The sequence below is a fragment of the Lissotriton vulgaris genome, chromosome 4_2 (assembly GCF_964263255.1).
Source record: "Lissotriton vulgaris chromosome 4_2, aLisVul1.2, whole genome shotgun sequence".
Taxonomy (NCBI): Eukaryota; Metazoa; Chordata; class Amphibia; order Caudata; family Salamandridae; genus Lissotriton; species Lissotriton vulgaris.
Window position 1 is genome coordinate 25,045,242 of NC_141692.1, and position 27,464 is coordinate 25,072,705.

Genomic DNA, 27,464 nt, shown 5'->3' on the forward strand with positions numbered 1-27,464 from the left:
TCATCATGGAATGGAGCCCGTTCAAAAGATGTCCTGTGTGCAACTCGAAATATCCTCACATCGATGTCCACCCGGTGTGCAACAAGTGCCTGTCGCCGGATCACGATGAAGCCAGCTGTATGGCTTGTTCCCGCTTCCGATCCAAGAAAACAATTCGACTTCGGTGCGCTGCGCGCAAGGAAGCCTAGCAGACAGCACCTGAACCGGTGAACATCTTCGATGCCGAGGATGATGAAGGAGCAGAGCGGGAGGTTCGAGAAAACCTGTTGGATCCCGCATCGGAGGTTGACTCCAGCTACGACGCTGATATTGAGATGCTCGATGCGGAAGACATCGTCGACGAGGTCGGAGACGACGATGGGGCCTTTGGGGCCATGGAAGATACCCAAAGGCCCCTAACTCCATGTGAAGCGGTCGCTCCTGCCTACCTCCCGACCTGCAAGCGCTATTGTGGTATCGTAGCGCTGCCTGTCCACACTGCCATTAATCATTTTGATTCAGCGCCCAGTATCCGGCGTAGCGCTCTGCATTGCGTTGCTTATTGGTGTTTATTGGACCTGTGTGCATTGCGCCGCTTATTGTCACTTCCCATTGCTTTCAGGGTTTTATAATATTGTCTATCGACCTGTGTTCATAGCGCTGCTGATTGTGACCTCGCATTTGTTTTATTATATTTTGCATCCGACCTGTGTGCATAGCGCTGCTGATTGTCACTTCGCATTGCCCTCTCCCCCACTGCCATAAACTTAACTGAAACTGACTCGGAAGCCGGTCTGTGGCATAGTGCTCCGCATTACTTTGCTCATTGATTTTATCATTACTGTGTGCTCCACCGCTAGATCGCACTAGTCGCATTGGCCCCTAAACCTGCAGCCCGTCCCTCCCCCTTCGCTACCGCCTCCCAGCTCCCCCTCCCACCCACGAATCACCAGGAACAGCCCGGCTGGGGAGCCTCTGTGACCAGCCTAACTCCGTGTGAAGCGGTCGCTCCTGCCTACCTCCTGACCTGCAAGCGCTATTGTGGTATCGTAGCGCTGCCTGCCCACACTGCCATTAATCATTTTGATTCAGCGCCCAGTATCCGGCGTAGCGCTCCGCATTGCGTTGCTTATTGGTGTTTATTGGACCTGTGTGCATTGCGCCGCTTATTGTCACTTCCCATTGCTTTCAGGGTTTTATATTATTGTCTATCGACCTGTGTTCATAGCGCTGCTGATTGTGACCTCGCATTTGTTTTATTACATTTTGCATCCGACCTGTGTGCATAGCGCTGCTGATTGTCACTTCGCATTGCCCTCTCCCCCACTGCCACAAACTTAACTGAAACTGACTCGGAAGCCGGTCTGTGGCATAGTGCTCCGCATTACTTTGCTCATTGATTTTATCATTACTGTGTGCTCCACCGCTAGATCGCACTAGTCGCATTGGCCCCTAAGCACAATTGCTGCCTGATTGTTTGCACCCATAGCGTCCTGTTGTTGTTGTTGATCCCACCATTTTGTTGTGCCTGCAGCCCGTCCCTCCCCCTTCGCTACCGCCTCCCAGCTCCCCCTCCCACGCTCCGCCCCCCTCCACTTCTCCACTTATGTCAGAAGGACCTACGCACAGCGATCACACGCAGCGATCGTGCCCCAGTTGCGCCCCAGTTGCGCCCCAGTTGCGCTGAAGGTGCGCCAAAGGTAAGCCCGTCTACACCCGTCCGCGCCAAGCCTGCGCCCAGCGCCAGACCCCCTGGCCCCCGTACTACCCACCCCACCCGCATTACATACACCGCCTCCACCCTCTTAGCCCTAAACCCCGGTCGACTCCCCAACTGCGCCCAAGCCGCCCCTGGACACACCCATGGACCCTTCACATGCAACTCCTGCAAGTATGACGGCACCAAGACCAACTCCTCATCCACTAACACCAAACAGAGACCTGACACCAACCACCTTAAATGCATCCTGCTCAACACCCGCTCAGTCCACAGACACGCCATCGACCTTTGGAATCTACTAGACACCATCTCTCCGGACGTCGCCTTCCTAACAGAAACATGGATGAACGCCTCCTCCGCCCCAGACATCACCATTGCCATCCCGGAAGGCTACAAGATCATCCGGAAAGACCGCACCAAGCAAACAGGAGGAGGCATCGCCATCGTCCATGAGAACTCCATCCGCATCTCAACCAGCTCAGACGTCAACCTCGCTAGCGCCGAGCACCTTCACTTCCAGATCCACACCGACCCCAAGACCACACTCAGAGGCACCCTCCTCAACAGGCCACCAGGACCCCGTGCACAACTCAGTGAAGACATCACTGACTTTATCATCCCACACGCCCTCCCCTCCGAGGACTACATTCTATTGGGAGACCTCAATTTTCACCTGGAAAAAAGCAACTACAGCTACAGCAACACCACCACCCTTCTGGACAATCTCGCCAACCTCGGACTCAAACAACTTGTTAACTCCCCCACTCACTACGCAGGTCACACACTCGACCCTATCTTCACCTCCAGCAAACATATCTCCTTCAGTCACACCACAGCTCTCCATTGGACGGACCACAGCTGCGTTCACTTTATCTACAAAAAGGCCACAGTCCATAACCATCCTCAACCTACTCTGCGAAGAAACGAACAAAATCACCTTCGACCAGATCTCTTCATCGTTTCTTCAAAACCCCCCTGCCCACTCTTCGAACCCCAACCAAGCAGCCATTAACCTCACTCAATGGCTAACCAACAGCGCCGACAACCTAGCTCCCCTGAAAAAACGTCAAATCAAAATAGGCAGCAAAAACGCCCCCTAGTTCAACAATGATCTTAAGAAATCCAAGAAACTCTGTTGCTCCCTTGAGAAGGCATGGAAAAAAGACCCAAACACCAGCACCAGGGACGCCTTCAAAAACGCCACCCGCATACACCACCAACTGATCCGGACTGCCAAGAAAGCCGCTTTCAAAGACCGACTTGACACCAACGCCCACAACAGCAAGGAATTATTCAACATCGTCAAAGAGTTTACCAACCCCACTGCCAACTCCAACGACATCACTCCCTCTCAAGCCCTTTGCGACTCCCTAGCTTTGTTCTTCCACGACAAAATCGCAGACATCCACAACAGCTATGACAACCAACCCGGAGACCAACCCACCCAACCTTCTGCCGTACCGTCACCCCCCTTGAGCATCCTTAATGACTGGAACCCAATCTTCACTGAGGACACCATCCGCCTGATGAACTCCATCCACTCAGGATCCCCCACAGACCCATGCCCTCACCACATCTTCAACAAATCAGATTCCATCATAGCACCACACCTCCGAGACGTCATCAACTGCTCCCTCAACTCCGCCACCTTCCCGGAAAGCTGGAAACACGCCGAACTCAGCGCCCTTCTGAAAAAACCCACAGCTGACCCCACCAAACTAAAAAACTACCGCCCCATCTCGCTCCTTCCATTCCCGGCCAAAGTCATCGAGAAAGCTGTCAACAACCAGCTCACCGCCTTCCTCGAAACCAACAAATCCCTCGACTCCTCTCAGTCCGGCTTCCGAGCCAAACACAGCACTGAGACCGCACTCATCGCAGCAACAGACGACATTTGAACTCTACTGGACAATGGAGACACAGTCGCCCTAATCCTCCTCTACCTTTCCGCAGCCTTCGACACAGTCTGTCATAGCACCCTTTTACAACGCCTCAGAAACATCGGAATCCAAGGAAAAGCACTTGAATGGATCACCTCGTTCCTTGCCGGAAGAACCCAGAGAGTGCGCCTCCCACCATTCAAATCAGAGGCCACTGAAGTCCTTTGCGGCGTGCCACAAGGATCCTCACTCAGTCCCACCCTCTTCAACGTATACATGAGCCCCCTCGCGGCCATCGCACGCCAACATAACCTCAACATCATCTCCTACGCTGATGACACTCAACTGATCCTCTCACTCACCAAATACCCTAACACCGCCAAAACCAACCTACATACAGGAATGAGAGAAGTAGCCGAGTGGATGAAGCAGAGCCGTCTGAAACTGAATTCCGACAAAACAGAAGTCCTTATCTTAGGCACCTCCCCCTCCGCCTGGGACGACTCGTGGTGGCCAGAGTCCCTTGGAAAAGCACCCATCCCGACAGACCACGCACGGAACCTGGGCGTCATTCTGGACTCCTCACTCTCGATGACCAGACAAGTCAACACCGTTTCATCATCCTGCTTCAACATTCTTTGCATGCTCAAAAAACCATTTAGCTGTATCCCCACCGAAACTAGAAAAACGGTCACCCACGCACTGGTTACAAGCCGCCTGGACTACGGAAACACCCTATACGCCGGTACCACCGCAAAACTTCAGAAAAAACTCCAACGCATCCAGAGCGCATCAGCCAGACTTATACTAGACATTCCGCGTAAAGACCACATTTCTGGTCACCTGAAAAACCTCCACTGGCTCCCCGTCAATAAGAGGATAACATTCCGCCTTCTAACCCACGCACACAAAGCACTTTACGAACTTGGACCCGAATGCCTCAACACACGACTTTCCTTCTACACCCCCTCCCGCCAGCTACGCTCCTCCCACCAAGCCCTTGCTGCTGTACCTCGCATCAACAAAACCACCATGGGAGGAAGATCCTTCTCCTACCTGGCGGCAAAAACCTGGAACTCACTTCCCATTCACCTTCGCCTCACTCAGAACCACCTAGCATTCAGAAAGCAACTTAAAACCTGGATATTCGACAAGTAATTCCCCACCCTTCTCCAAGCGCCTTGAGACCCTCTGGGTATGTAGCGCGCTATATAAATTAATTGAATTGAATTGAATTGAATCAAGCGAGGAGCTAGGCCCACAAACTGATACTGGGGCCAAGACACTTCATAAGGCTCAGGTCGAGGGATCGCCACATGGCCATACCCAAGATCTTCCACTAGGTTCTACAGCCCCGCTTTCGGGCTCGGCTTCGGACATTTCTAAGGAGCCGCAAGTTGCAAAATTGAAACCGAAAGAGAAAGCTTTGTTGACTACGCAACCCAAAGCACTTGAGGCGAAATTGAAACCGAAAGTGCGTATTGCTTTGGTCGGCACCGACGAAGCATAAAAGGCACAGGTCAAAGACGTCGACCCGAAAAAATCTGCGCAGAAGACAGTCGAAACTGACAAAGGACTCGGTGCTCAAAAGGTTCTTGAGCCTACCAGTCGACCGGACAAGGCTAAAAGTGGTACACCCTTGAGTCCACGCCTGGCGGTGCCTTGAAAGATTCCGTCGAGTCAACGCAGCCGTCCGCCTCCTTCTCGAAGCAGGTGGCGGTATCACTGAAGCGCATTCAGGACAAGGCTTCGGCTGTCGGACCAAAGGATCCTCCACCATCAAAGCCTGCCGAGAAGCCTCAAAAGCTGTCGGCGCCCATCCACTTCACGCTGCAGCCGAAAGTGGTACCGAAGGTCTTCGTCCCTAAGATGGCCGTCGAGGCGCCCAAGAAGGTGTCCACGGGGCCGAAGCCCATAACTGTGGTCCCGGCCACAAAGCATCGACAACCCTCGCCTGAAGAGCAGCAGGAACAGTTTATCGATGCCGATACGGGCAGACTTTCTATTTATAAACGAAAGATCGCCCCGGAACAACCGATGGAGTTGTATAGAATCACATTGAAAAAGAAGAAGGATTCTACTACAACACCTGTTCTTGTAGAACCTGTATCTCCACGTGGCCAAAATGTCTCGCCCACTTATTCGGATGTAGAAACAGGGGAAGGTGACAATAAGGAGTACAACTATCCTGTGGACACTGATCCAGAAGATAATAATGAACCCTGGGCAGATGCTGCTGACCCAGGGGATCCACACACTGCCCCAGACACTCATGTGTATACTGTAAAAACATCGCCTACTGAGGATTCGGCGGCGTTTAATGCACTTTTCGAAAGGGCTGCCATGAATCAGGATGTCCAGCTCCATGCTGATCCTATTGAAGTGGACTTTCTGTTCGACACCTTTTTCACCTTAGAGAGGACTGTCAAGACTCTGCCTATGCTGAAGGGTGTCTTGAAACATGCTGGGGAGATATTTAAGCAGCCTACAAGGGCCAGTGTGATAAACCCCAGGATTGAGAAAAAGTACAAACCGGCGCCTGGGGACCCTACCTACATTAAGAGACAGTTGCCGTTGGACTCTCTTGTTGTTTCTAATGCCCGGAAGAGGGCTAATTCACAAACAACGGGTGATGCTCCTCCCTCTGATAAAGAATCTAAGGTGCTAGAGGCATCAGGGAAAAGGGTGGCAGCTCAAGCGGCCAATATCTGGCACATTTCAAACACTCAGGCACTTTTAGCCAGGTATGACAGGGCCCATTACGACACACTGGAGACCCTGTTACAGCTCCTGCCAGATGAATATAAGGAGGCAGCTGAGATGCTCATACAGGAAGGGAAGCTCATATCAAATGCTTCTATCAAATGTGCACTGGACGCAGCAGACACCGGCCAGAGCAGTTAACACTAGTGTCATGTTGAGGCGACATGCCTGGCTCAGAATCTCCGGGTTCAAGCTAGAGATACAGACCACCATTCTAAATCAGCCAGTAAACCCTGATCATCTGTTTGGCCCAGAGGTGGACACCACCTTGGAGAAAATCAAGAAAGACACTGAGACTGCAAAGTCTATGGGGGCTCTCCAGTCGCAGCAGTTCAGGGGTGGTTCATTTCGTCGCTCAGGCAATAGAGGTGTTTCCAGAGGCCAGCTGTCCCAGCAAACACAGTACAATAAAGGTGGCGCGCAAACCACATACACCAAACAAAGTAGAGGTGGCTATCGTGGAAACAGCGCCAAGGGCAGAGGTCGTGGAAACAACAGCTCCAGGTCCTCCGCCACTAACAAACAGTGACGCCTTGTCACTGCCCCCCGACCATACAACACTGGTCGGGGGGAGACTTCAACAGTTCCTGCCAGTCTGGAAGTCCATCACCACAGACAGGTGGGTCACAAAGCTTATCCAGTACGGTTAATGTCTGGAGTTAACATCCACTCCACCCAACATACCCCCAAGACACCGTCCTATGTCCATGGAGCATTTGCACTTATTGCAGCAGGAGGTACTCGTCATGCTGCAAAAAGGAGCAATCGAGCTTGTGCCTGTGGAAGAAAGAGGCACAGGAGTTTACTCACTGTACTTCTTGATCCCAAAAAAGGACGGGTCCCTCAGACCCATACTGGACCTCAGACCCCTCAATCAGTACATTCTTTCAGAACACTTTCACATGCTAACACTGCAGCAGGCTCTACCATTGCTCAGCCAGGGAGATTTCCTCGCAACGTTAGATCTGAAGGATGCATACTTTCATATTCCGCTACACCCGTCACACAGAAAATACCTCAGATTCACCATTCAAAATCAGCATTACCAATTCAGGGTCCTCCCTTTCGCAGTAACGACGGCACCCGGGTGTTTACAAAGTGCCTGGCGACAGTGGCGGCACACCTACGGAGACAAAACATTCATGTCTACCCTTATCTGGACGACTGGCTTATCCAGGCAAAGTCGGCCCAGCAGTGTGCCGCCCACATGTCCCACACCATTGACCTTCTTCACGATCTGGGATTCTCACTGAATTACCCGAAGTCCCACCTGCAACCCGCCCACATACAACAGTATCTGGGTGCGACGATAGACACTCTGGCAGCCAAAGCACAGCCAAATTCAGTGAGGATCAGCAGCATTCAATCGCTGATACAGAAATTCAGGCCTCAACACTCGCTTCAGGCACGAGTGTTCATGCAGTTGATAGGCATGATGGCCTCCTGCATCTTCATAGTCCAGCACGCAAGACTACATATGCGTCCGCTTCAGGAGTGCTTAGCACGTCAGTGGAATCAGGCTCACGGACAGTTGAAAGACCTAGTGTTGGTAACCGGTCGTGCATACAACTCTCTGCATTGGTGGAATCCACAAAACCTTTGCAAGGGACGACCATTCCAGGAGCCTGTGCCACAGATCATTCTGATGACGGACGCATCCCTCTAGGGTTGGGGAGCTCATGTACTCCACTACACTGTGCAGGGACTATGGACAACGCAGCAAAAGAAGATGCACATCAACCTTCTAGAGCTGATGGCTATCTTCATGGCGATGAAAGCATTCAAGATACATTTGTGCAACAAGGTCGTGTTGATCCGGACGGACAACATGACGGCCATGTACTACATACAAAAGCAGGGAGGAACACACTCTCCGCAGTTGTCTCATCTGGCTCCGAGCATGTGGAAGTGGGCCATTCAGAGGAACATCTTCCTCATGGTGGAACACCTCCCAGGCAAGGACAATCAGATGGCGGACCTGCTCAGCAGGTACAGCCACCAAATGCATGAGTGGGAGATACATCCATCAGTACTCCACCCGTACTTCCAGCGTTGGGGTCATCCAGAGATAGACCTGTTCGCCACAAAGGAAAACGCCAAATGCCGAAGCTTTGCCGCCAGGTTCCCACACCCACAGTCACAGGGCAATGCGATATGGATGAACTGGTCAGGCATCTTTGCGTACGCTTTTCCCCCAGCACCTCTAATACCGCTGGTGGCACGCAAGCTGAAGCAACACTCGATGACGCTCATCCTGGTTGCTCCGATGTGGGCACGCCAACCATGGTACACCACGTTTCTGGAACTATCCGTGGTACCGCATCAAAGGCTGCACCTCACACCCAGGCTTTTGACGCAGAGCCATGGCGACATTCAGCACCCAGATCTGCAACAGCTCAACCTGGCGATCTGGCTCCTGAGGTCTTAGAATTTGGCTACCTCAATTTGCCTCCAGACTGTATGGATATCATACGGGAGGCAAGGAAGCCTACCACCAGAGCATGCTATGCGGCGAAATGGAAGCAGTTTGTCATTTACTGTGCAGACCACAACATCAACCCGCTGGACGCCTCTACTCACAACATCATTTGTTATCTGTTACATCTATACAAATGCAATCTGGCCTATGCTTCCATTCGCATACATTTATCCGCAATAACAGCTTATTTGCAGAACAGGCAGCATCGCTCGCTTTTCAGAGTGCCAGCCATTAAAGCCTTTTTGGAAGGACTCAAAGAGTCATTCCTCCACGGACCCCGCCGGCTCCTGAATGGAACCTGAATGTGGTCCTCACCAGACTGATGGGTCCTCCTTTTGAGCCTCTACATTCCTGCGAGATTCAGTTCTTGACGTGGAAAGTGGCCTTCCTGATAGCAATCACTTCCCTGCGACGCGTTAGTGAACTCCAGGCACTAACTATCCAAGAGCCATTCATACAAATTCACTCCAACAGGGTAGTGCTTCACACCAACCCCAAATTTCTTCCTAAGGTGGTTTTGCAGTTCCATATCAATCAGACTATTGAACTGCCCGTGTTCTTCCAAAATCCTGAGTCAGTGGCGGAGAGGATGCTCCACACACTAGACGTAAAAAGAGCCTTAATGTACTACATTGATAGGACCAAGGATTTTCGAAAAACGAAACAACTGTTTGCTGCCTTTTCGCCACAACACAAAGGCAACCCCATTTCCAAAGCAGGTATAGCCAGGTGGATCGTTAAGTGCATTCAAATTTGCTATGAAAAAGCCAAGCGCACTTTAACAGTCCCCCCACGAGCCCACTCCACCGCCAAGTTTGGGGCCTCCATGGCTTTCCTTGGAAATATTCTTTTTGAAGACATATGTAGAGCAGCCACATGGTCTACCACACACACATTTACGAAACACTACTGTGTAGATGTGCACTCCAAACAGCAAGCAGCTGTAGGGCAGGCTGTTCTAAAAACACTTTTTCAAACTGCTGCAGCTGGCACAGGCGGCCGCCGCTAATGGAGGGACTGCTATGTATTCTATGCACAGATATGAATTCAGCAGCCCACATGCCCACATGCCTCGAACCGAATATGCTACTTACCAGTATGCATCCGTTCTTGGCATGTAGGGCTGCTGACATTCATACCGGCGCCTGTAGCGGCTGCAGCACTCCTATTTACTCTTAGCATGGTGATCACTCACGGTGTTACACTCCATCTTTGCCGCAATGGCTAAAAACAATCTGGGGATGTAGTTGATGCCCATGCGCACTGTAGTCCAGCGGAGGAGCCCCCTATCTCGTGATACTTCGAAGACTCTTCCAGGACAACAATGTGCGATCATCCGGACCCAGCACTCGGCGGCGATCTATGCACAGATATGAATGTCAGCAGCCCAACATGCCAAGAACAGATGCATACTGGTAAGTAGCATATTCAACACTGCATATGCTAAGAAGTCATTCAATGTGGAAAGCGTAAATAACTTCAGAATTTTTTCAGATATGTCGGCAGCTTCTGCTCATAGACGTAGCGACTTTGTTAAGATGATCGACTCTTTTGAAAGTAAGGGAGCCCAAGCTACGATCATGCAGCAGTCAAAACTTAAAGTGCTGGCCAAAGGGAAGTTTTTTATTTTTACAATTGTACACGAAGCCCAGACTTTTCTAGAAGGCCTAGGAGTATAGTTAAGAACTGATTTACATTCTTGTTTCACACTTTTTAGTATATTCAGGAATATAGTCTATAACTGATCCCTGTTTTGACTTGCAAAGCGGGGTTAAGGCGATGACAGGAAGCACACAAAGACGCAATGAAATGGCATCCAAAAAGAAGAAACTAAAGAGAAGGACAGATGTGGAACACGGGTAGGTTCCGTCCACTCTAGAGGGGGGTTGGGGGAGTTGGGGTGGTGAAGGTAGGTGTTGCAGGGGAAAAAATGAGAGTTCATATATTGAAGAATTGTTGGTTCTATTATCAAGATTAGCTCTGATACAGCAAAGACAAGGCCATCTGATCTTGACAGGGCTTTAATATATATAATATATATACAATTTATTTGCTTATTTTGCACAAAGGAAGGGTTTGCTGCTATTATATATGTGTACGGTCTACTTGCCTATTTTGCACAAAATAAGGGTCTGCTGCTACTTATACTTGCTGCTATTGTATCGGTATTAAGTATTTATTTATTGATGCACAAAGAGCTTTTTTTCATATTTGCCTATTTGCCTATTTGCACAAAAGAGAGGTTCTTTGATATTTATTATATTATATTATTGTACTGTTCCGAATACTTACCTTTTTTGCACAAAGTAAAGGGTTTGCAGCTATCTATATTCGCACTGAGTACTCATCTATTGACATACAAAGAGTTCTTGACTATCTGCCTATTTGCACAAAGAGAGGGTCTCTTGATGTTTACTATATTATTGCATTCTTAAATAATCTTTTTAGCATACGTACTCACTATATCTATTTTCTAGCATGTTTTTTAATTATGGCCTCTTCAAAAAAAAACAATTAGCATGCTGAAGTTTATCTCTTTAAATGTAAACGGTCTGAACAATGTTCGGGAAAAAAATGCTATTAAATGTTGGTTAAAAAACTTAAACCCTGATATTATTTATTTACAAGAGACCCATCATAGAGTCCAGGCCGATGCAGATAAACTATTTAAGAACTGGGCTGGCCATACTATATCCTCCTCAGCTGGATTGACACAGAGAGGAGTATGCATACTGATAGGAAAACACCTAGGTTTTATCCTGGCAGGCACAGCCACAGATCCCAGAGGTAGATGGGCAGTTGCCCATGGCAAATTATACAATGTAAAAATAATCCTTGTTACTATATATGCTCCTATCTTAGACGATGCTCAGCCAATCCTACAGTTAAAAAACGTTATAACCGGCCTTCCCGGGTCAATAATATGGGAAGGTGATTTTAACCTTTTGCAAAATGCTGTATTGGACTCATCTAAAAAAGATCGCCGTCAGAATAAACCCCAATCTGTTTTGGCAATTCAAAGTTGCAAATTAGACCTTGATATCATGGATTATTGGCGAGTTAATAACCCACTCAAAAGAGAATATTCATGTTTCTCGGCAAAATATAATTCCACCTCAAGATTGGATTTCTTTTTAACCTCTCATGAGTTAAAATGATGCAATTACGTTTATCTACCAAACGCTTTTTCAGATCATACGGCAGTCTCCATGGAGGTAAAAATCGGACCTCAGGATATAAGCACTATAAAAAGATGTTTTTTTTAACAAATCTAACCTTCTAGACCCTCAATGTTGTACAGAAATCGAAGAATTTATTGAGGAGTTCTTTTCACACAATAGAGGTACAGCCCCATTAAACACGACTTGGGATGCTTTTAAGGCCACTTTACGGGGGTTCATTACATCTAAAGATATACCAAAATATAAAGCAAGAAAAGAGGAGAAGAACAGATTACAAACAGATCTTATAGAGGCAACCCAAGTACACTACAGAGCCTAAACAACACAATCTAGCCAAAAACTAAGGCTAAGAGTAGGATGAGGGACTTCTATTATGCCCTGGGCGAAACCCACTGGGCAAAACCCACTCTAATTTCTACGCCCAAAGGATGTATGAGGATAGCGAGTATACAGAGAAGCTCCTAGCTTGGCAAACTAAATAAAAACAGACTCGCAACAGAATTGATCAACTAACTGACCCAATCACTAAAATACAAGCTAAGACCACAGCCTCAATTGGTGAGTGGTTCCTGAAACATTATGAGGGAATCTATCAATCAACAGAAGAGGCCTCATCTAATTTAATAGGGGAGTTTTTATCTCCACTTACAATCCCCAAATTAGACGATGTAAATGGAATTCCGTACTTGGTCCTTCCTTATAGTTCCCAGGGTTCAGCTCGAGCATTCCAAACAATGTTTCGAAGCGCACTAGATTCTTACCCCAATCAAGAGCCACGTTCTCCACACTTTGGTCCCGGTCCGTACCATAAGCCTTTGGCAATAGCGATTGCTGATTTAGATAGGGATATCTATGAGCCGTCGCTCATCCCAGAGGAAGAGGTGCGAGCCTATAGGGATCTGAGTGAGGTTGAGTATAGTGCGCTCGTGGGCGAAAGACAGCTTAAAAGCTCGTCTCCAATATGGATCGTACCCCACCTTGGTAATTTCTGTCTAAAAGGCCGTGGCCGAAGCCCGAGGGCTCACCTTGGGGAGAGTGCTTGCTCTGAGACGTATGTTTTACCAATGCTCTCTTCCCCTGTTCTCCTGACTGCCAAGGGTACGTACTTTGTCTGTTACGACCGTGCATATACATGGTTGCCCCTTGACTTCGCGGGCACCTGTTATATTGCAAACTTGTTGCCACCAACTTTTACAATCGCCTCCGATTATCACAAGACCAGAGTTGTGAGGGGCATGATTAGCAAAGAGGACACTGCCGGTCAAGAGGCAGGAGACTTTTTCAAGGGTTTCTTGCCGTTTTGGGGGCCTATGATCAATAGTAGGAACCTGAGACAGTTGACTCGAGTGGTGGAATCGACAGCTAACATCACTACCAGTGCCCTTGGTAATATCACAGCAGAGCTTCAGGCGGATAGGCTGATGACGTTACAAAATCGTATGGTTTTAGACGTTGTCTTAGCAGATCGAGGTGGAGTATGTAAGGTGATCCATTCGAGTTGTTGTATATTCATTCCAGACAATGCTCCGACTGTCTATCAAGCCATCTCGAAGTTGCATAAGATCTCTGAGTCCATACACGTGGACGTAGGGGATTGGACGCTTCTCGGGTGGTTTTGGGGCCTAATGTCGACTTGGGGTTGGAAGATTCTGATGATCATTGGGGTTGTTGTAGCATTCCTGTTCACGTGTTGTCTTTGTGTGCAGTGTGGTCCTGCCTTATGTGGCCTCTGTGCTACGACGTGTATAAGGCAGCCGCCTGTTACCAAAGGAACTCTGATGGATAGAATTATGTTGCAGCAGCATCTAGATGGTCTGATGAATATCGAGATCGATTTTGATTCCGACTAGTGCTTGCCTACATGAGGGCAAAAGGAGCGTCTGAGGTTCCGTGACAATTGTAAGTGGTGTTTTCGACTCGCACGAATATGGTCGAGTCTGGTATCTATGAACCGCAAATGACGAGTTTAGTGGGTGTACGCGTTTTCGCTGTGCTAGCCTAAACCGTTCGTTTGTTTCGTGGGTTTCTTCATCTGAACCCACGGGTTCCATCTTAGATACGGCATCCATTTTGTTTCTTGCCCTCAAGTAGCCAGCGAACGGACGCTGTCCGCTTCGCGACCCTGGGATTCCCAAACTCTTGCGGAAGACACGTTTCCTTTGAAGGTGTCTTTATGATGAGGGGGATGACACTGTAAGGCAGATGGCCCCGCTCGAGGCTCATCTTGCCGTGCCGGTCTATTGTCTCAGTTGTGCATTCATTAGGCACGTCCCCTTTGATGCCTGCAACTCGTGTTTCCTGATACCACCCCTTTTACACCCTTTTCGATCTGTTCACTGTTCTCGTCTTCCTCTGCACCTGTTTCTGTCTCTTCCTCGATTCGTTTACTGTTGATTGGAATGTACTAATGGTGGGAAGATGTACTTTTACAGTTGGGAACTGCCAAATGTTACTTTAATTATGTTCCGGGCCCTGAATACATGAAAGCGACCCCTTATGATTTTTACGATGGGAACCAGGTTGTAAACCTTTGTGCACCATGTTATCCTATGCTCGAAAACTGTATAAGAAGAGCGATCCACAGATGCAATTTGAAACAGACTCCTCGAACCTGCACACGTTGTACTTCCTGTGACTTCTGTGTTCCCTGCAGTAATAAACCTCGTTTCTTTGACGCCGAAGGAAGTGTCCCGTGTCTCTGTCATTTGTACGCCGGAACAGGTTACCCACGAAGGTTTTAGGTGTTATCCCTGGCACCGCTGGGTCTTAGAAAAACCCAGTCCTTCACTACGGCAACGCACTCTACGCCGGAATAAACAAAAACCTCACCCGCAAGCTACAGAACATCCAGAACGCCGCCGCAAGACTGGTCCTCAGCCTGCCAAAACACTGCCACATCTCCCAGCACCTGGGCACACTCCACTGGCTCCCCGTCGAGGCGAGAATCACCTTTAAGATGCTCACTCACGCACACAATGCCCTCCACGGCACCGGACCAGCATACCTGAACAGCCGGCTCAAATTCCACGCACCCCAAAGGACCCTACGATCAGCCCAGCTCTCCTACGCCGAGGTCCCCCGCACCAGAAAGACCAGATCGGGAGGCCGCTCCTTCTCCTTCCTCACGGCCAAAGCATGGAATGCCCTTCCGCTCCACCTCAGATAGACAACATTGCTCCCCATCTTCGCAAGAAACCTCAAAACCTGGCTCTTCGACAGACCCCCTCCTTGATGGAATGGAACCTGCACCACCCCCCCCCCCCCCCCCCCACCCCTAGCGCCTTGAGACCCTTAGGGGTGAGTAGTTGCGCTTTAACAAACTCCTGATTGATTGATTGATTGACTTCATAGTGGCGATGGTTTCCTCTGGGGTGATGACTGGCCATGTGGTTAGCATTGGTTGTTTGGATAGGATCAGGGGGCATTTGGCGAGGTCTGTTGGGTCTGGTCCAGGTTGAAGTTGCTGTAAATGGTGGTGATTTTGCGGCTGACGTGAGAGAGGTTGTTGCAAAGGTCCTATGATGATGTGATCGAGTTGGAAGTGGAGGCTGGTGAGGTGAGATTTCTCACAATTGCAAAGATTTTGCTTGTGTTGGTGCTGGCATTGTTGCAGATCATAAGAGTGGCGCTTTTGGTGGCTCCTCATTTGAAAGTGGGTCTCAAACTCCCCCAATTGGCATGGTGTCAGTACCATATGGACTTTTCTTTTCAGAAGGTTCCTTTTTTTCTCCTCGGAAACCTAGGACCCTTGGAATATCCTGTTTTGCTTTCTCAACGTCCCCTCCCCACTCTAGCTTTACCACTAGATTGATACAGTTCAAGCAGTCTTCAGGTGGATCCACAATATGAGAGGGGATGTGTTTACAGCCATCACAAAGGCCACAGCAGAACAATGACGTTATTTATCCTAATTTGTTTTAGATACTAATCTATAAAAATTTGTGATATATGGAAGTCCTTATTTCCTTGTCTTAAATTGAGCAAATCCTTTTCATAAGCCTACATGAAGGTGTCTGTGGTGAACAATCTTTGCATCCTTTCTTTGAATGCTGTGAAGTTATAGAGAATAGGATCATCATCCTTGACTAGAGGATCTTTCCAAATAGCTATGTTTCCTGCAAGACAGGATATGACAAATACCACTTTTGCATTATCGTCCAAGAAGGTGGTTGGCCTAAAAATGAATTGGAGATGGCATTGACTAATAAAAACATCACTTTTCAAATTGTCCCCACGAAAGCACTCTGGGGCTGCAAAGAGTGCAGGGCTGGCAGTGAGAACAGTCAAGTCACTGATTGTGTGCTTGTGGATTTGTCTGGGGTCTCACATTTGGTAGGAAGAGTGAACTTGCTAGGTGTAACACAGGGACATGATTTCTAGGGAGAGCACATGGTCTTTTCCCCAAGCGTCTGTCTTTGGTTTGTTTCTTACCAACTCAGATTTCAGGACTTGATTTTTGTGTTTCATTGCCTACTTGAATTGCTGCCAGAGCACTGCCAGAGCACTGTCTAGGTCATCATGGTAGGACCAGGAGGAATAGTGGGCATTTTTGCTCAGGCTGATAATATTTTGTGGGCCTGGCTTTCTGACGAGTCCCAACTCGCCTGAAGATCCAGGAGTCTGCGGGAGTGAAGGGAGTCGACCAAAACCCTCTGAGACTGACCCTCAACACAAGGATAGCTACAGTGTTGGCAATTAGTCCCAGGTAGAAGGAAGTTGGAGTTTAGTAAAGGGACAAGATGAAGAGTCCCTCGTCAACAGATTTTTGTCTGGAATGATCAGCTCCGTCAAGGTTTTCAACGGAACTCAGACTGCGCTCTGCAGGGTTTTCCTTTCCTGATTCTTTTGTTTGAGACACATGATAAGCATGAGTTCATTCAATCCTTTAAATACATGCACACATTTCTTTTACTTTTTTATCAGCATTCACCCCGTTGCGAATACAATTCTTTCTATCAAATCATAGGGATCTCTCTCTTTCTCGTTTTGAAAGTTCAAACACTTTTTTTTGTGTCCAGGCTTAGTAAAGTCTTCTTTTCTACTTAAAACACTATGGAGCACAAAATGTTTCTTAAAGATAACCCTTTGTTGAAACTGCAATGCTGCTACCGGGGACCTCTGTCATGTTTTATTCTACTGCAGTAAGTCTTCCTCCTTTTGGGACAGTGTGTTTGAACTTATTTACCCTATCTGTGGGGTCTGCCTTAACAAGGATTTTCTATCACTAATTCAAGGACTTCTGGACCCTCAAGTCCAAACACAGAATGATAGACTGCTAGTGGGCATATTACTGACGTGTACTTGTAAGTCGATACTAGCCAACTGGAAAAAGACAGCTGCCTCCTCCTTTAAGGCCTGGCTAAACTGGATCTCCTCCTTAAGAGGTGCAGATAATATCTCTCTTCAAAATTCCCCTGGAAACATAAAAATAAAGGGTATGGTCATCTCTGGACACTTCTATGTCAAAACCTCCCTGAACCCCCACAGATCAGGGTCTACCCCCTTCCTTGTGCTCGGGCGGGGGTGGTCTCCAGGTTTTGAACGTTAATTTGCCTTTTTATCCTCCCACTCCCATAATATGTGTGCCCACTTTATATCTGTGTATCTTTATGCTATTCAAAGATGGGCCAGTCAAACACCTACACTTGTTTGTCACCGGTTAATGTGTCATTCTCTGGTTGTAATGTGATTATACTCGACCGCTGGAAACTTCCTACTATTAAACGGCAAGAGATCATTCAGTGAACCACTGTATAATTTCCTCTTGGTTTCTTTTGCATATTTGCAGTACTTTGTATATTTTATATTGTTTTTGCTTTTCATTCTGTTTGTTTCCTTCTCATGAAAGAATCTATAGAGGGTCATCGGACTCTGCACATGTTGGCTGAACATTAGGTTTCTTGCTACAATCCGGTATGATCAATATTTTACCGCTCTTTTTTGTCTAGCTTTGTTTTTGAAAACCTAATAAAAACCTTTTGAACTAAAAAAATAACACTATGGACCAAAGAATTATCTTTCTTATCCAAGATTTATTCCAAGAGTGCCTTTTTAAGTTAGCAAAAAGCATTAGGAAATGAAGCCACGTACAGTTATTTCTAGGTTCACTGTGCTGAACTTGAGTTTGTTGTGATGAGTTTTCCTTATTTAAAATAACACTTCACTTAAGTCTCTTTCTTTGTCTTGTCAGGACGACGAGGAAACCAGAAGTTTCAGCAACATGGCACAGAATCAGGAGCCTGGAGAATGTAAGTGGGAGCTCAGGAACTGGAAGTCTTCCTGGGCCGGAGTCTTGAAGCAAAGCAAGACTTTGAGCAATGATCAAAGAATTTATAGTAATGCACCTAAAATGACAACAACGTCTCACAGGAATTCCAAATCTTGTGAGATTTCAGGTCCCACTTTCTGAAGCAGATGTAGCCTTGCATGGGGACAAAAAGGAGGCCTTTACAGTGGTGAGAGTGAGGAAAGGCGAAGGTGGTCAATTTAGGAGTCTTTTTTGGGCAAATTATGGATGGTGATAGTCCAAATAATTTGTATGTGATGTTGATGTCACCGAGCCACAGGGAGTGGAGGTAAGGCTCAGGGGATCACCATCAGTATTACGGGAGGGAATGGAGAAAAAGGCCAGGGGGTCAAAATCAGTGTTGTCACAAGGCATTGAGGGAAAGGCCAAGGGATCACCATCCTGTGGCTCAGATCCCACAAAGAGAACCCAGGGTGGATAGGGGCATAATAATTGATACTGAGCGGAAAAACTAGGACAGAGATTTGGTGGTACCCAGACATCCACAAGACTTCTCTGAATGAGAGAGGACGGACGTAGGGGGGGCAGGTGTTTTCTTTGTGTGCTTCTTCTTCTTGGACATACCTGAGTGTTTGGATTGGGATGACAATCTTTCTTGGGAACGGCCTCTGGACCAAGAATGCATGTCCTCTGCTTCGACCTGGACCAAGCCTTCCAAAGTTTTTCTGCGGTGCTCGGTGAAATAGAGATTGGATATTTCTGGTTCCAGGTGGCCTTCATGTTCATCCAAGCTCAGTCGTCGCACCATTTTTAATGATGCGAGGAACCCAGACACTAGAGACAGACCTCTCCAGACTCCGTCACTGACATCTGCTTCTGGTAATTATTTCAGGGTTCAAAACTTGTCATCTTAGGAGGAATTATGTCAATGTCCTCTCCTGACACTTAATTAAACAAAAAATAAATCCTCTGTCAGGTGACCAAAATTGAGGGTTTGATCTCTGGATCAACGTAAGAAGGCAGGGAAATAAAGCAACTGTGGTTGATGCTGGCAGATGGTGGATAGATTATGGCCCTGAAGTCTCTTTCATAGTGGGGTGGACCTGACAAGGAGCCGCACCATGTCTCCTACCAGCACACAAGGGAATTGCTGAGAAAAAATTCTACATGGCCTCTAGCATGTGGGGTTATTCACACAGTGAGGTATCTGTGATATAAATATCCATCAGAAACAGTTTAATCATAAGACTATCTCAAACTACATACTGTTACCCCTTGAAACTTAGGAAATGGGCCTTTATATTTGGTTTCAGGCACATAAACAAGATGTGAAAGCTTCTGGAATTATGTGAAAAGTATTTAAACATATTGTAATCTCCTGTGACATAAAGCAATTTCATCACTTATCTGGTCCATTGCAAAAATTGTAACACTTGAAAAATAGGGTAGACAAGATATTATAGAAATGCATGAGCTGTAATATTTGGTATCCCCCACCATGTCAAACTGTACACAGGTTAAGTATCCCCCACAGGAATAGAATGTGGGAGCTTGTGGCATGATATAGTTAGTACATAAATGTAATGTCCTATGAAGTTAAAGCAATTTCAATCAGTCCATCTGGGGATGCAAGATATTATACCAATATATCAACCCTACTTCTTTGTATCCCCATATATAAATGTCATGGAAATCTCATGGAAAGATGTAGTTTTGCCGGAATAATACTGTATTCACCTGGCCAGCATAGCAGTTCGGGCTGGACTGTTCCCATGAGGCACAGGGTCAGACTGATTTGCATATGGCCATGTCTGAGCTGGCAGAGTGGGCTAAAGAACGGTGATGGATTAAACCCAGATCTGTTGACTGGGTGTGAGTGTTTGATTGGTTCAGATGCTCCGTCCATCACCACCCCCTTTTGTACTGCTTTGTTCGCCATAAGTGTGGCAGGGTATGCTCAGACGTGAGTCCCTTGCTCACTTTGACACTGAATTCAAGCAAGCCGGGCTGAAGACGGCTGAAATGCCAGAAACCGGTCCTGGGAAGCTTGTTTCCGGTCCAGGGAAGGCATGGCTTGGCAGTTCGGGCAGGACTGTTCCCATGAGGCACAGGGTCAGACTGATTTGCATATGGCCGTGTCTGAACTGGGGTGGCAGAGTGGGCTAAAGAACGGTGATTGATTAAACCCAGATCAGTTGACTGGGGGTGAGTGCTTGTATTGTCAACGCTCCGTCCATCATTTCCTTTGGTTTTTCTATGATTCCGATATTTCAGCCTCTATCCCGGGTTTCAGTCAGGATGACCCTCCGGCTCCTGGGCCTGAAAGCCTCCTGCATCCTGCTAGTGCAACATATGCGGCCTTTGCAGTGGGCCCCTCAGTTTCAGTGGGCTCAGCATCAGGGCAACCTGTCCGATCACGTCCAGATCTCGGAGGGCACTGCACGGCATTTGCAGTGGTGGCTCACAAATCGCGATTTGGTCAATGGCAGATCCCTATCCCTTCCCCAGCCAGAGCACACAGTGGAGATGGATGCGTCCCTCCTGGGATGGGGCGGCAACTTGGGAGAGGTGGAGGTCAGAAGCCTCTGGTCTTCGGTGGAGTCCTGGCTCCATATCAATCTTTTGGAGCTTCAGCGATCTGACTTGCACTGAAGATATTCCTTCCCTCTGTCCGGGGAAGTGTGGTGAAGGTGTTCACGGACAACACCACCTCCATGTGGTATTGCAACAAACAGGGTGAGGTGGGGTCGTGGAGGTTCTGCGCCTCTGGACTTGGCTGGAAAATCAAGGCATTACCTAGCAGGTTCTCTGAATGCAAGGGCGGATGATCATGAATGGCGTCTGTACTCGGAAGTGGAGCAAGGTCTCTTTCTGCAGTGGGGAGAGCCTTGGTTAGATCTATTCTCCACCAAAGAGAACACTCAGTGTCATCAGTTCTGGATGTTGGAATTTCCAAGGAGGCGCTTGCTCGGCGACGCTTTTTGTCGCGAGTGGAGCTGTGGTCTGTTGTACGCCTTTTTGCCTATACCACTTCTGCCCAGAGTGCTGAAGAAGATTCGGCGCGACCGGGCCCAAGTCATCCTTGTGGCTCCAGATTCGGCATGAAGATACTGGTATCCCGAGCTACTCAGCATGGCGATCGATCCCCCGATCCGACTGCTTCTACGGGAGGATCTTCTGTCGCAGCAGTAGGGGACGGTCCTCCACCCGAACCTGTCCAGCCTCCACCTCCATGTGTGGAGATTGAGCGGCAACGGTTGAAAGCTTTCGATCTTCCTCCCGAAGTCTGTGATGTCATTCTGGCAGCCAGGCGTCCTTCCACTAAAACGGTATACGCCTGCAGGTGGAACAAATTTGTGGCATGTTGCAGAGCAAAGGCTGGTGATCCCCTTTCTTTTCCATTCTTTCCGAGGTTCTTCTATTCCTTCTCTCTTTGGCCCAGCAGGTCTCTGCTCTGGGCACTATCAAAGGTTATCTTTCAGCCATCTCCTCTTTTCTACGACTTTCAGATCAGCCTTCTCTTTTTAAGTCCCGGGTCGTTAATCGGTTCCTCAAAGGCATTACACACACGTTTCCTCCCGTGCCTTTCATAAGGCCTCAATGGGACTTAATCTTGTCTGGACAAATGTGATGGTCTGAGTGGCCTGGTTTGCTGCTCAGACAGTGCCTGGAAGACAGTGCTGTTTCTCCAACATGGTTGTGCAACATAGCGCAGGTTGTAGAAACTTAAGTGCACATGTCTGTTTGGCCGGCAAAAGACGGCTGGCCAAACTGAGATGCACACTTTCAAGTACACCTACCACTCCTCCTCCCAGTCCCTGCCCTGTTAAGGATTGCCAGGCCAGCACCACTTTAGACTTGCTTTGGCTGTTAGACAGAGAAAAATAAAATTATGTTGAAATTGTTTTATTATCATTTTATTTTTCTTCGTCTGGCTTTTAGCAGGGGGGCGACACTCCTCTGCCATTTTGGAGGAGTCACAGCTGCAATCACCGCATTGCAGAGTTTACCAGCGCCCACCCTTCAAACCTTACTTTCAGGTGAGAGCGGCACGCACCTTTGTTGTGCTCCTCGTCATGGATTTTGAGATGGAAGGTTTCTGCAAGTCTGTGGATGCTTCTCTCAAGTGCAAGCTGTTCATGTGGGTGCTCGAGGAACATCTGTCCACACAACATGGGCACATAATTTGTGTCAAAAGTCTGCAGGTGTGGGTGGTTAAGGATAAAGAGACAGCATAGGTGACAGGGGTTCTCTGCATTAAAAAGATACTTATCTCTGCATTCCGTTTCTCTCCCTCGCATTGCATATTTTCAAAGTCAGATTGATAAAGTAGTGCAATTTGCATGACAAGATATTTACGCAATTTCACTAAACTAATTGCCTTTCAAGCCTTGCTTTCCTTTTCCATAGGATGCTTAAGGGCTTTACCCACACCTCAGATAAAGACTTTAAAGAAAAGGGAGAAACTACACGTCTATGGTACATAGTTTTGTGTTTTAAAATACTTGGCATGCTGATATAGTGGACTGTAGCATTGCTGCGGTAGGAGGAGCAGGAGATTGTGGCGGCGGCAAGCTCTGCAGCTGGAGCTGTAGGCCCTACCCCACCACCCTCTCCAGGGTCAGTGAGTGCTGGCCTTGAACCATATATGAAACCAGAGATCCTGGGCAGGGAAGAAACTGGGCCCAAGGCAGGCGTAGAGATTACTGGAGTGGGGGACAAGCTATCTCGCGACACCGTACCCCCCTGCTCCGGAACACCCGGACCTTTGAAATCCTTCACACTGTGCTAGAGATTCTCAAGAAGGTTAACCTATGAGATGCCAAGAGGACTTTTCTACATTTACTAACCCTTCCGGCGGAATCAGCAAGCTCTATTTGGGGTGACTAGGCAGGTGGGAGAAATGACCCACCAGCAAATGTGAGTGTGTTGTCTTAGAGTAAGTCTTAAAGTATTTCAGTTGAGCAGCAGTGGACAAAACGCAACAGGATAGCTGGGTTGAGGTGTGGTCTGACTTCAGGCGAAATGTTGTTCATTTTGGAAGCATAATTCTTGTTTTGTAGGGGTGGGTGACATTCCACTGACTCTCACAGAGCTTTTGTGTAACTACACAGAATTCCGTGGAGTAAAATCCTGCGGGTTCCGCCCACCCCTATACAATGGTACAAACATCATAAGTGGCACCCCTACACCCAGACCTCACGTCTCTGCTGAAGAGTGGACCGAAGAAAGGCAGTCCTGCTGTTCCATGGACCTAGCAAAGAGAGGCTGCACCAACACTGGACTACACCAGCTGCTCTTTCGGCTAGCAATTGGGGAATGCACCTGTGGTGCCCTGCTCTAGGAAGAGTCAGGCCCAAGCCTCAGACAGAAGTGACTTCAAGAGCCAGTTGATTGACTTCCTGTCATAACAACATGGTCACAAAAGCTGAGTTAAACATGACTGCTGAGTTGCACAGCAACCCAGGACTGAGCTAAAGTTCAAATCAAAATACCCTAACTGAAAATGATGTCTCCTAGATGGGAAAAGCAGAGAACACTTGTGTAGTTGAACATCAATCCTAAAAAGGAGAATGTCTCAACCCTACTTATAAAATTCTCCTTTACTTGGAACACTCAAGATTTAGATGAACTGGTACCCATTACAATTAAATTGGGCATGTTAAAATTGGTTCCTAAATCTTGGGAGTCAATGGGTAGCACAAAATAATCTAATAATCACAGCAGTCATAAAAATGTTCTAGAACGTAAGACCCTTTCAGTAGCATAAACGAAGGCAGGAAGTCAGCCTCTACCCACAAGAGTTATATTTTGTCCCTCCAGTACTAGTATCCTTTCCAAGTGGTTTATATAGAACATAAAAAGAAAGGAGCTAAAATGCACCCTTGTTGTACACCCCACTTTAATTTAGTAGTGTGCACAATCGTTCCCTTTGTCATAGATAACTGTTGCTGACAAATCCACGCGGAAGGCACATAAAAAGTAACTGATAATGGAATCTACACCTAGAGAAAACATATTTTTCCAAAGTTTTATCTTGCCAAGCTACAGTCCATATATATTTAAAAAATCTTGCTTATGCATTGGTCAAGCATCCCTTGTCCTGGCCTGATATTGTACCACAAGTCTGAGATAATGTGGTTATCCTTTGCCCATTAGGTTAGCCTGGTTAATATGATATATTCAGTCAATTTGACTACTCTGTTGAGGAATGAAATAGGTTTATAGCAACAAGGGTTGTTTTTATTTTCCGTCTTAAATTCCACCACTATTGTCCGCTGTGACCAGGACGCTGGAATAAAATGAACCAGAACCTGGGACTTTATGCTTAGGCGTCGAAAGTGTTGCATTGACGACTTCCTTCAATGGGAAGCACATTTTAGATAACCCCTAAAAGCTTGAGACAGCTTATTGTTGGAATAGCAGGGCTCTGAAAGCCATATATCCCTTTAAAGTGACGTAGCCCTGCGTCTGGTAAAATGTGCGAACACAGGGATACTCTAGCTGGATGTGTAAAAAGTGGGCGGTTGACAATCTCCCAAATAATTGAGCTGTGTCTAAGGTTTCTTGCATGTGATAACAGATCCCAAGCCGCTTCTAGCAGGGCCAATTCCCCTCTTCTAATACTTGCTTGTATCTTTTTCGGAGGGTGTCTAATTGAGATCTATCCTTTGGGATTTAAAAAAAAGTCTTAAATCAATTCTTCAAGTGTCCTAGAACATGTATGATCAAACCAACTACATTCAGTCATTGTGTTTGGTTGTCCAAATATAGTCAAGGTTTTTTTTTTTCATTGTTACAGATCATTGGAAAAGAAAATAGAATCAGTTAGGATGAGGATAAGTCATCCAAAAAAACAGAAGTATCAGAGAGTAAGTAACTATTTGTAACTTTGTGTAAAAGATGTTTGATAATCCTTTAGCCCACCTTAGGCTATGGCCCTGATCAGAGAGCGCCTCCACTCTGCTCAGTGTTTTTTTTAGCAGAATTAGGTTCATTGCATCATTGTGAATGATAGCATTAAGTTGTGCAGAATGGATCCTGGAAAATACCTGAATCCTAGATCATATGAAGTAAAGGAGAGAAAGCTGTGACATTATCCGTCCAGCCAAATTAGGCTGGTGAACATTTACCACTATCCAATCATCCTCACTAGTCTTTGGTTCCATGCCAATCCAGGCAACATGCCTAACCTTGTTTATATATAGAAATACAAATGTTCCATCCCCAGTTTACTTATCAGCCCATTGCAGTATTTTATTTCTCAAATGGGAAAGGTTTTCAGAGTTCCTTTCTTTAAGCATGGGAACTTTAGCCAAAATTACAAAAACGGTGTTGTTTTAGGTGGCATTTTAAGAGATAAGGGCACCATGGTGGGTTTAATAGGTGGAAAATTTCCTGGGAAGTGACAATACCTTTCTCAGTACACCTAATGCCAGCAGAATAAAGTTGCGAGGATCCACGTGCAGTAGATACAGGAAGGTTACTGCAACCTTGTGGTGATTTATTTTTGCTAATCAGCTACTTCGGTGGACTCGTGACCTACCCAATCTTCCCATCATATTTGCAAAGTATAAAAGAAGCAACCTATGCTCTGGTGGGTTTGAAGGGCCTAGCTTAGTATCAGGGGTAAGCAAGTAAGCAAAGATGGATTTGGTGGAGCAACATTAACCTTAACATAAATAGACAAACCAGAAATAGTTTGTTTGAGGCATGGGTGCTGTAGATACACAAGCTTTGCAAACTCCTGCCATCTAATGTTGGGTCCGGATGTTTGCAAATTTTTTTTTTCAAAGACGTCTTTGCAGTCATGTGGTAAGGTGATTCCTCATTTCAGTGATGGTGCGCATGGACATCAACTCTAATGTTAGAATGTTTTTTTTCGCCATCTGGGTCGGACTTGTATTGCTGCACTCCGGTTCGAAACCGTCCTTCAGGTTCTTATCGGTGCGCAATCCACTCTACTCTCGATGTTATTGTTTCTGTACACATTCATTTGTTCTCTGCGTATCAAATCGCTCAACAAATTCTCCAATTTTCGATCGGAAAACTTGGGGCCAGCCTTCTGCCGATGGAACAGACTCCATTCCAATTCTGTCCAGGTGCAACACCAAGTAACCTCACACTGACCAACATCAAGTCTGTAACTTGTCTCTCTCTCAGGAGCACAAGCAGGAAGACTGCGATGCTTGTAAATCATTTCGGACCAAGAAGACTCTATGCAATCATCAGACTCGACGGCGGAAGATGCAACATCAAAGCATCCAACACACTTTGGATATCTTCGAAGAAGAATCCGAGCAAGAGGAGATCGAAGTGTCCACTGCAGGGGAAGAAGAGGTCTTATCCGTTCCAGAGTCCGATTCCAAGCTCAAGATCAATCTGGAGTCCAAAGATCTGCCTCCGGGTCAAGGTGGCATGAGTACCGAAGGCCTTTTTCCCCCTAAATCCTCTTCAAAAACACATAAGGCTTTGCCACCTCCTCTGCCTTCTGGCCAAGTTCGGCACTCAGACAATGTTTCTGATGCCCCACTTCTTGGCTCGATACCAAAATAAACTTCCAAGCCTTCTGGCTCTGGACCGAGTCGACCAAAACTTCATTTGAGTCCGAAACCATCAGTCTCGAAGGGCAAATCCAGTTCAGAACTGAAATCCTCAACTCTGAAACAAAAGCATGCTACGGAGTCAAAATCCTCTGCTCCGAAACAAAAACAAGCCTCGAAGCCCAAACTTAAAGTCAGTGTCTCCGTGCCTCCGAAACCAATATTAGATGTTCTTAAGGCCAAATTGGATCCTAAGCAGAAAATCATTTATATTCATCCATATTCTGGACACATTTCTGCTAAGACACCAGCAAAACACAAGCTTCCTTTAGAGGACACCCCCAAAATCCCTCTAAAGAAGAAGGACATGGCTACCAGCTTTGTTTATTTTGCCCCATAACCCTTCTCCTCCTCCACCGTTTTCTTCACATACAGATCCAGGTAGAGATCATGATGATGATGATGATTCTCATCTGCCTATAGACCCATGGAATGACTACACCATTGATCCTCCAGTAGACAATGACCCAGACCTTTACCCTGCAAAGCCATCACCACCAGACGATAGCATGGCTTACTAATCCCTCATTGCTAGAGCAGCAGAGTATCACGGGGTGACCTTTTTCAAAAATAGACATTAGAAGAGGACCTTTTATTTGTAACACTCGAGT

General features: G+C 47.1%; 1 protein-coding gene across 3 annotated transcripts in view; it reads left to right on the forward strand.

The window, feature by feature from the left end:
* Positions 1-27,464, forward strand: part of LOC147718175 (uncharacterized) — a 376,315-nt gene that overhangs the window by 160,180 nt on the left and 188,671 nt on the right. For all 3 annotated transcript variants that reach the window (XM_086919269.1, XM_086919267.1, XM_086919268.1), the window contains 2 exons: positions 18,194-18,251; positions 25,053-25,122. In XM_086919269.1, coding sequence (XP_086775395.1) covers positions 18,194-18,251; positions 25,053-25,122 — 128 coding nt within the window. The remainder of the gene's footprint in view (positions 1-18,193; positions 18,252-25,052; positions 25,123-27,464) is intronic.